The sequence below is a fragment of the Abramis brama genome (assembly GCF_963993115.1).
Source record: "Abramis brama genome assembly, chromosome: 18".
In the NCBI taxonomy this organism is placed as follows: Eukaryota; Metazoa; Chordata; class Actinopteri; order Cypriniformes; family Leuciscidae; genus Abramis; species Abramis brama.
Genome location: NC_139980.1, coordinates 20,728,326 through 20,738,953, shown reverse-complemented (window position 1 = coordinate 20,738,953; position 10,628 = coordinate 20,728,326). Strand labels below are relative to the sequence as shown.

The window sequence follows — 10,628 nt, the reverse complement described above, 5'->3', positions numbered from 1 at the left end:
ATTTGCGTTCCCACGCAAAACCTGTTTTGAGCTCGGACAGACACGTCCTGTTTAATGTCCCGCTGGTAGTGTTTCAGAGCTCCGTACGTTAATGGAGCGTTTCATAGTGTTTGAACTTGGACTCAAATATAAAGAAATGCGGTCAGTGCTTAACTCAAGGAGTTCAGTGAAGTTGGCAATATTCACATAGGCTATTCAGACTTCCCTATTTTGAGCTAAACGTTGTTAAAACACAAACGAAACGACACTTATTTGCAATAACAGTAACCCAGACAACGAGCTACAACCCAATTCTCATCAAAACAAGCTTTTATAATATAGACTAAATGGTTCTCTATGAGCAGGCGGCTGAGAGACAAGTTCAAAGGGACTGTCTACAAAGTGCAATATAACCCAAAAAACGACTACAGCATCAACTCACAGTCAAAAATACAAAAATAGTTACAAACTGTAGTGCCACCCAATTCAGTTTACACATCAATGGTGACCCACTTGGTCATACTACACTGCTTTTGCACATTTTATATTATGAAAAATATTCAATAACTTCACTGTTACACACCAAATTTAGATCACACATCACTGCTCTAGTAGTCCAGTCATTTTAAGTCAAAATGGGGGTCAACCTTGAACAAATTACAACAGAAGCAAACTCAACTGATTTTGTATCCTCAATATGTCCTGAGTAAGGAAAAAAAGCCCCGAAGAATCCCATTAGGGGAAAGTTTCAAAAAAGACCCAAATATAGCCTATTCATACGCCTATTCATTCTTTTTCTTACGTGAATAGGGTAAACATTTTAACCTTTAGATATCACCATGAAAATTACTGAGTTGATTACTTAAATCAAGACAAACAAAAAATGTATTACAAGTTTTTTTAATTTTATGTGCTAATTTGCATAAATACCACAACAGATCTAAACATTGGGTCTAGCCAGGTGAAAATGTCTTTTTAAATCTTGTTGACACATAACAGTAAAATACTTAATGTTAAGGTCTGTATGTAACCCATTTAGGCTACCCATGAGCATTAATACATAGAGGCAGGAAGAAGTACTTTAAATCAGCCTTTATTAATTATTATTTGTTATAATTAACTCCTCCCATCTGTATCAGACAACAGATGGGAGGAGATTTCACTCACGGATAATTGTTGACATGGCTGAGAAGAAAATATTACGGTTTTTATGACCTAAATGTACATTTTACCAGTTGTTACCTACAGTTTATACAAACATTATGGTCATCGACCAGTGGTTGATGTCTCAAACATAATAATATGGCGTTTAATAATACGATTGCATTATGATTCATTAAATAAATAGAACCGAATGTCAGGGCTTTACTGAGTCATATGTAAACATAGTATGAATATTGAAACCTGTAAATTGAAAAAAATTATGTTTAAATTATGTTTTAAAATTGTAATCTTAGTTCAAATGGAACATTATGTAGCCTATTATTATGTACAACTGTATACATCATTTAAATAAGCATGATATATCTATTGTTTAATGCCCAGGTGATATGCACAATATCAAAATATAGAACTGTAAAAATAGGATGTGTAGTTGACATGCAGATAAGATGTCGGAGCGCAAACATGTGATTTCTCCTGTCCAACAACAACCAGGCCGTTATTTCCGGCGTGCCGACCGAGTCTGTCCCAAAAATACCTCTGCGCCCTCGTGGACTCGCGCCAAGGGCCCTATAGGTCTGGTTTTCTTTTCAGATCGTTTCCGTGTAAACATAGCCTTAGGTCAACCAATAACCAAGCAATGCTTAATTTTAAAGTTCTCTTAATCTTAATGTTCAGTATGTGGTGTAAAAAGGTTGCATTAGCAATTAAAGAAAAAAAAAAAAACTTTTTTGGGTATAATATGTCACAGTTTACTTTATTTTGCTATCCTCACTTACATAAATGAACTATAGTGTTGCACCCACTAGTAAAAAAAAAAAATATATATATATATATATATATAAAAAAATATATCTGGGGTCTGAATAATTTTTGGTTTGACTGTATGTCATACAGTGTAATTTGTAATAATCTTATAGGATTGCCGAAATTGCAGAGTCTGTAGCAGGCATTAAATCAAAATAGAAAGAAATCACTGTAAGAAAAAAGTCTGCAAATAAAACTGACTACAGCCAATTTTGTTGAATTTCATAGAGGTCTCCTTTGAGTCAGGAAAAGTAATGCAACAAGTCTGGAAAATCATTAAGCTTGTCAAAAGGGGGTGGAGCCACTGCAATTTCCTGCTCTAGAAAAAGCCACAGCCACAGCAGGAGCACAACAAACATTCTCTGGGTTTAATAATAATGGAATTCATCAGTGTTGGATTGTTGCTCCTTGTTGCAGTTGGCTCATCTTTGGCACAGTGGTCAGGATTTCAACAAGGCCAGGATCCATTAAGATTCCTACAACAACAGTCACCAGTTTTAGCTTCTCAGCAAGCTTTTCAAGAATCACAGTTATCAGCTTCTCTGAGACCTGTGACGAACCCTGGTGGGGCTAATCAATGGAAGCTTCAAGATCCTGGAAGTAGTCAGTCTAAACAACTAATGGAGGCTCCTTTGATACCTTTGACCTGGCATTTTCCTGTTGTGCCTGAAGAACCCCAACAGCCAGATGTGCCTTTTGAGTTGCATGTACCTACCCCTTCTCAGAGTATTGCAGCACAATGTGGGGAGAGATTTGTGCATGTGGAGGTTAAGAAGGACTTCTTTGGTACTGGTCAGCTGGTGAATCCCTCATTCCTCACTTTAGGAGGCTGTGCAGCTGTAGGGGAGGATCCAACAACTCAAGTCCTTATCTTTGAGTATGAGCTCCAGGCATGCGGCAGCTCTCTGATGGTGAGTGGCTGCTTATGAGTCTTGCTAACTATAGTAATTGAGGGTAAAAGCTAGGTTACTGCATAGACTCATTCTTGATCTGTTTTCAGATGACTGGTGATGAGCTGGTGTATAAATTCACCCTCTTCTACACTCCTGAGGCTTTAGTAGGAACTCCCATTGTAAGAACTGATGCAGCAGCTGTTGGAATTGAGTGTCACTATTCAAGGTAGTAAAGTGTTTTATTTATTTTTATATAAATTGAGCAGCTTCAGTTCAGGGTTAATGAACCACGTTTTATTCCTCCGTTTAGGTTGCACAATGTTAGCAGTAATGTTTTGATGCCCAATTGGGTTCCTTTTGCTGCTACAAAGATTGCAGAGGAAGTGCTGGTGTTTTCTCTAAAGCTCATGACTGGCAAGTTTTTATACACCCTTTATAAGAGTAACTCTGAAGTGACACTGATTTTCATTCTATTTCTGTGTCCCTTGCAGATGACTGGATGTTCGAGAGGCCATCCAATCAGTTTTTCTTGGGACAATTCCTGAATTTTGAAGCTTCTGTGAAGCAGTTCAACCATGTTCCCCTGCGACTCTTTATAGATGGTTGTGTTGCTACTGCAGTCCCTGATGTGAATGCTGCTCCAAGATATTCCTTTATTGAGAACCATGGGTAAGTAAGGATTAGCTTCTTGAACTCTCATATGTGACCAGAGCCTAAGTGTTATCTTTTGCTTCAGGTGCCTGGTTGATGCAAAGCTTACGGGATCTACTTCCGGTTTTATGCACAGAGTTCAGAATGACAAACTTCACTTTCGCTTGGAGTCTTTCAGATTCCAGCAAGCAAATAGTGGTTTGGTATGTAATGGTGCTGTCTTTCTGTAAGAGATGACTGTTCGTCCCATGTATACAAGTTTGAAATCCTTTTGTAGGTATACGTCACGTGTTCTTTAAGGGCAGTTATGGCTTCAACCCCCATAAGTGCAGAGAACAAGGCTTGCTCCTTTGCCAATGGGTATGTCCTAACAGAATAAGTGCTTACCAGATAAGATGTGATCAGAATGGATAACTGTTTCTTTGCTTTTTTTTTTTTTTTTTAAAGATGGCTTTCTGCAGATGACAATGACCAGATGTGCATGTGCTGTGACTCCACATGTGGCTTCAGCAGGAAAGGGCGAGCACTACCTGATTCAGGTGAAGATGTGTACTAGGATCTGTATTTTGCTGTATACAGAGCAACCATGAATGCCTTAAACTTTTTTTTTTTTCTTTTTTTTTTCTCTAAGGCCTTGTTTCAGAAGGGAAAGCAACAGTTGGCCCCATTGTAGTCACTGAACCTCAATTGCAAGTGTCTAATAAAGACCTGGAATGAACACAGTGGCGTGTCTTTTCTAGAGGATAGTGTTGGTTTCTTTACATGCTTATGACTGATACCTGATATCTTTCATTTGAAAGTTACGTCTAGTAATTGTAAAACGCATTCTTAAATCTTAAAAATATATCTAAGTTACATCATATGCTCTCAATGACAATGCAGAACAATTAGTTCATATAATCAAAGGCTAGATTATTGTAATGCTATAATGGGTGGTTGCCCTGCACACTTAATAAACAAACTACAGCTAGAGTTCTTACCAGAACCAGGAAGTATGACCATATTAGCCTGTTTCTATCAACACTGCACTGGCTCCCTATTAAACAATTTATAATTTAAAATATTGCTGATTACTTACAAAGCACTAAATGGTTTAGCTCTCAAGTACTTGAGTGAGCTCTTAACGCATTATAGTCCTTCACGTCTATTGCAATCTCAAAATTACAGCCAGTTGATAATACCTAGAATATCAAAATCGACTGCTGGTGGTAGATCCTTTTCCTATTGAGCACCAAACCTCTGGAACACTCTTCCTAACATTGTCCGGGAAGCAGGCACACTGTCAGTTCAAATCTAGACTAAAAACACATCTCTTTGACCTAGCATACACAACACATTATAGATTTCTATAATTCAATGTTAGGCTGCATAGATTAGGTCAACTGGGAACACTCCCCATAAATCCTGATGTACTTGTTACATAAGAAGGATGGTGTCTACACTAGTCTCTGTTTATCTGAGGTTTACCACAGTCTGCTGTTTCCAGATCTGATGAAGGACCTGCGCCTGGACATGACAACGTAGTCCTGAAGTGTCAACCAGTCCCTCCCCTGTGAAGGCCTCCTTCCCTTCCCTCTACCTCAGTACAGATAAAATGTTGTCGGGATAATTCCTGCTCGAGGGGCTATGCAGACGTGACAATTTTCTGTATTAACATTAAGGCCAGACAAGTAGCTTATTGAGGGTTGATTTGTAAAGGAGGACTACACGCCTGCGCACATATATATTCATACGCACATACCTTTGGACTGAACACGTAATGCGCATGTGCGCGACATCTGCGTTTTCGTGGGTTTGCATTTTTGAGGTTTGCGCAGAGATAACGGATAATCGTTTGCACCTTTCCGAACCCATTTCAGGGAAATTTAGGAAATTTCCTAACTGTCTGTTCTCGAGATACCAGGCACTTTGTGCGGATGGGCGGCCGGAAAACCGCGTTAAGGGTTTTCTGTTAGAATGGTGTCATGTTAGCGGCCCCTAAGTTAATAACTAATGATCTTCGCAACGGAAGTGAATCAATAAATCAAAACTAACTTTAGCTGGACAATAACTTTATCCTAGAGCTGTTGTAAAGCCAAAACAATCTGTTACGCTAATTTCGTATTATCACTGTAAAGCTGCTTTGAAACAATCCATGCTGTTAAAAGCGATATATAAAAGAAGGTGACTTAACTTGACTTGATCTTGTACCTGCACTGGTACGTAGTGATGTGAATATTTCGGCCTGAAGTTCAATTAACTGACACTGGAATTGTTCCATTTGCTGCCCTGATTTCTTAATTACATGACCAAGACATTTAAACAGTTCACTTTTGATTCAGTTAAACTAATGTTGCAAAATTTGTCTAATGAAAGTTGAATGAGCTGTACAGTTGTTGAGAAGTTGTACATCCTTTCACAACTGACACTGTACAAGGTACACGGTTCACATGTACCTTGTGCCAGCACTCTGCCAACACAGGGCCAGGCCACAGTGCATATTGGCATTATAATATCATATGAGCGTATGTGAATAGCAATTAAAGAGACCACTCACCATTTCAATACAATACAATACAATAACAATACAATGCTGAGTCCAGGGGCCCGTTCTTCGTACGTCGCTAACTCACTTAGCTGGATTTGATTGTTGGCGATTTGGCATGCTCTTGGATTGTTTGGTTCTTCAACGCTCATCCTGGACTTGCTGTCATAGCAACATGTGTGCAAACTTAAACCTGCTCGGGAGCAGGCTTATTTCATGTTAACAGGATTAGACTGCGGCTTTATAAGCGGAGCTGATACGGGAAGTCCAGCGCAGCACGATAGTGCACTTTCAGAGATATATATTTTTTCTCGTGATTCGTGAGATTGTCGTTATTTTTCCGCTTTTAGGTTTAAAAAACAGTTTTAGGTTTTTTTGTGGCATTTCCAAGCCACTTAAGACCCAATGTTGTAAAGCAGTTTTTTTTAAGTTTTTTTTTTAGGCTATCATAATTTTTTATGAAGATCATGCAATCATGACCATGCCGATTACAGATATGTCACTCAGGCTTCACTAACGTGATTGGTACCATAGACTATAGGCTAGACCATAGACTGCCATCAAGGCCTCAATGAAGGGGATTATGTGAACAGAAAGGGGGTTCACAATGTAAATGTGCAGCCCAGTTACTATTGTGATTCTTAATATTCCAGATTAGTAATATTATATCAAATAAAAAAAAGGCAGTTGACTAAAATCTTCCATATCACAAATGTGAAAGCAAAATGTCCAGGATCTGTGCATGACTTAAGAATTTTCAGAGATTCACATTTATGCACATTTTTTGAAAGTGGTAAGGAAAGTTCCACAATTAAATATCAAGCTCACTGTATTACATACACTTATGCTGATCCTAACAGAACTGCATTTTTCATAGGTGATTATGACATGTGCCTGCCTGCAGACAGGTGTTTTATGACCCCATTCCCTGACCCAAACCAGTTACAATGCAGCTCTAGAAGGGAAGATTTCAGTGTCTGAAAAGTCTGAGGGTTGCACACCTGACAGGGCCTGTGACATTGTTGCATGTGCCATATTACACAACATTGCCAAAAAAAAACCACTTTTCATTAAATGTTTAATAAAAAGACAAATATGCTTAGTTCCTTGAGTTTTATTTCAATTGTTCTTTGTAAAGAAAAGCCAGTGGTCAAGTGCCTGCAACAAGAGATATTAGACACATGCCTCATGCAACAAATAAAAAGGAAAAGTTGGCTATACACTGCCCACCTGTAGGCCTATGTCTCCTCTGTCTGTGCAGACTCTTCTGTAGGCCTTTCTGTAGATGTGGAATCCTGCAACTTATATTGCAGCCATAAAGCATACAAGTATAAATTAAGTAAAGTTATTTATGCACTTGCAGGTAGGCTAGTTCCTCCATATGACAGTTATCTGAGAGGGTTTATTCACTGTCCAGTGCAATTAAAACAAATGGACATTACAAAGTCTTATACTTTCTTTCCTTTGGAAAGTTAGAACATGTCCACTTACTGCACATATTTCAGCCACTACTTTCTTGTGAACAGATACAAGTGTTGGTGTATTATGTAAAAGTGCACAAAAGAGGAAAACACAATGGCATTACAATGAACTACACTCATTTTGATCAATTTGATCAATAACTCATGGCAAAATATTTTTACATTAACATAAGTTTATTAGTTTTCACTTTCACAAGTCAAAGCAATTTATCATTACTCAAGATTTAACAGATGAAATGACTATACAGCCTTAATTTAATGCAGCAAAAATTATTTTACAGTGTAGGCTAAGATCTTTTCTATTTTTTTCTCAGCCTTTTTCTTGGTTGCTTTTATAAACAGAACACCATTTATTTAACAGTGCCTTTTATAAAAGAGACTATAATATAACTAAAAATTACCATTATGTAGAATATTTTTGTACTTCACTTTTATTTGTTCCCATGTTCTAGTGTGGTGACTGACATTACAATGCACAAAGTAATTATGCAATTATTAAAATACAAAAATATAGGCTAAGTGATAAAAACATCTAACATGGCCACTTCTAACGGATTTAAATTGTCTGCTACTTTTTGCCAGCCCTCTCTCCTGGCTTTTGCAGACTTTGAGGTGTTCCCTGGCGTTTTGATTAAACATTAAAATTCCGAATAAACTTCGACTATATTAGTTCTTGCTCTGCTGAGAAAAACTGAGACTGCTCTTTGGCCACGCTGAGCAGCCAATAGCAGCGTTGCTGATCAGTGTTTCTACTATCGATACATATCCCCTTTTAACCAGCGCATGAACACGCAATTATCTCAGATAACACAATCCAGCGATACTAATCATATCCGGCAAGTGTGTTCGAAGAACCGAGTTAGCCAGATCATGATTCGCACGATGATATCATCTTGGATGTGTCAGTTGATCTCGGATGTAATAAGCAACGTACGAAGAATGGGCCCCAGAACACAACTGTACAGTCTTAACAAATCTTGCAGTATCCACGTTTTTCCAGTGTTGAGAAACAGGAAGTATAATGTCCTCCCGGTGACCAACATTTGAACTGCCTCTTCTCAGCCAGCTCAACATTTTGAATTCACAATGAGCTCACATACTCACTGTGAATGTCACAGTATAAAAATGGTGAAATGTCACTGGGATCATGATATCACGTGTTGACTGGGGCTAAATTATTTATGAATAAAAATGGCTAAATGCTAGTTTTTATATGCAAAGACAAATTAACATGTGACAAGATGGCATATCAAAGGTATTTACATCAGACTAAAAAGTTTGTTAATTTAAACATACAGTAATAGGGATTTGGGACACAAATTAAGGCAGAGAGTCTCAGTGTGTACCATTCACAATGTGTTTTGTGCAGTGAATTAATGGCTACCAAATAATGAAACCAGTAAAATTCAAGAGATATTTAGAAACCAAACACTTTTGCATATTACTGGAACATTGCATTTCAATGTAATATTAATCAAAGTCAAGCTACTTTTATTTATATAGCGCTTTATACAATGCAAATAGTTTCAAAGCAGCTTTACAGTGGTAAAAGGAAAATAATGCATTTTGGCTGTTGTTCAGCTGAAGTCAGGTCAGTGTTGATTCAGTTCCTTTGTAATAAATCTAAGGATCATCAATTATTAAATTAGTTCATTTCATTTATAAAGCAGTTCTTAAATAAATGATGTCATCGTCCAGTTCAGTTCTCATACAACAGCGTCAGTACAGTCGGATCAATAATATTGTTGAAAATTAAGTGTCTCCAACTAAGCAAGCCTGGGGGGTATTCCAGAAAGCAGGTTATGTGACATTCCCGGGTATGTTTAAGGGTAAGTAAGCGGATAACCTCAACTTTCGGTTCCAAAAACGGAGGTAACTTTCAGGGTATGTAAGTAGCCTTAGCAACCTACTCTCTGAACATGAACTGCTCCGGAGCAGGTTCTGTTTCAAGGTTAGTTTACTGCAGAGGTTCAGTGTATGCGTGCCCTACTGATGATGCTCCAGTGGGCGTGACAGATTGCGCACAATATTATATATAGTTATATCAATATATAAGGTGCTATTAAAACAAGGTAATATTAATTTTATTATAAAATATAGCTATATAATTCTCATCTCACACATCGATGATCTGCGTTCAGACGTTTTCTTTTTTTTTTTGCAACAGGATGTTTTCTATGCTATAATGTATTTCTATAATAAAAGACATATATGATATGATATGATATATCTTACCTTTCAAGCAATGTAGAAGCAAAATGATTAAACAAAAAATAGCCATGTTATCTAATCTTTGCAAGCACAGACTGTTATTTAGTTTAATCAGTCTTTCTTTTTATTATATAATTAGTATCAAACAAATTATATAGTTCTTATTCACAGTGATTAAAGATTATTAAAAAAAAGATTGACAAATGATAGCACAACCACAAAATAGGTGGCGATATGCACCAAGTATGTAAATCAGCATTTAACAAAAGAAGAAGTAGTAGTATCCTGCGCTATTTCTTAACGTCGCTCTGTTGAGAATGTCTGGTGTGTTAATGAACATACTCTGAGTTGGATGAACTTACACCAGGTGCCTGTTTCAGAAAGGAGGTTCAACCAACTCTGAGTTAAAACTTGAACTCTGAGTTGACTTACCCTGAGATGGGAAACGTTTTCGGTTACAGAACAGCTGAAATGAATTAGTTCAATCAACTCTGAGTTGACTGACTCTGAGTTAAGCGCGTGCACCACAACTATAAAAAGCCATTATCAATGGAGTGCAGATATTATGAGTCACCATGGCAACAGCGCCAGACAAAAAGAGGTCTGCATATTTCTCACCAGCAGAACTGAATGAGCTTCTGCAAGCATATGGAGAGTACGAAAACATATTATTATTAAATATCGGCTCCGGCAGCGAAGGACAGAGAGTTAGCTAGGGAGAAAATAGTTGCTCGAATCAATGCGTAAGTTTAAATTTTAATTACTGTTAAACAGTGATGGGTGTAATTAATTACCAAGTAATCTAAATACCGTAATTTAATTAAAAGGATTACTCTTAATTCTTCTGTAATTTAAAGTAAAATCTGATGTAATTGCATTAGTCTATAGAACAATTCTGTATATTTAACATACATTTTTAAA

At 37.3% G+C, this 10,628-nt stretch overlaps 1 protein-coding gene across 1 annotated transcript; it reads left to right on the top strand.

The window, feature by feature from the left end:
- The first annotated feature begins 2,306 nt into the window (after positions 1-2,306).
- Positions 2,307-4,294, top strand: LOC311068850 (zona pellucida sperm-binding protein 3-like). The gene is made up of 8 exons (XM_084091596.1): positions 2,307-2,858; positions 2,948-3,066; positions 3,151-3,254; positions 3,332-3,509; positions 3,577-3,694; positions 3,769-3,851; positions 3,939-4,030; positions 4,123-4,294. The coding sequence occupies exons 1-8, from the start codon at positions 2,325-2,327 to the stop codon at positions 4,206-4,208; spliced, it is 1,314 nt and encodes a 437-aa protein (XP_083947722.1). The 5' UTR covers positions 2,307-2,324; the 3' UTR covers positions 4,209-4,294.
- The last annotated feature ends 6,334 nt before the right edge of the window (positions 4,295-10,628 follow it).

Bases quoted from the DNA above. Each gene is read 5' to 3' on its own strand.
- LOC311068850 (XM_084091596.1), top strand. From the start codon at position 2,325: ATGGAATTCATCAGTGTTGGATTGTTGCTCCTTGTTGCAGTTGGCTCA. The intron at 3,510-3,576 runs GTAAGTAAGGAT...CTTTTGCTTCAG, and splicing joins TCCTTTATTGAGAACCATGG to GTGCCTGGTTGATGCAAAGC. The intron at 3,695-3,768 runs GTATGTAATGGT...ATCCTTTTGTAG, and splicing joins AGCAAGCAAATAGTGGTTTG to GTATACGTCACGTGTTCTTT.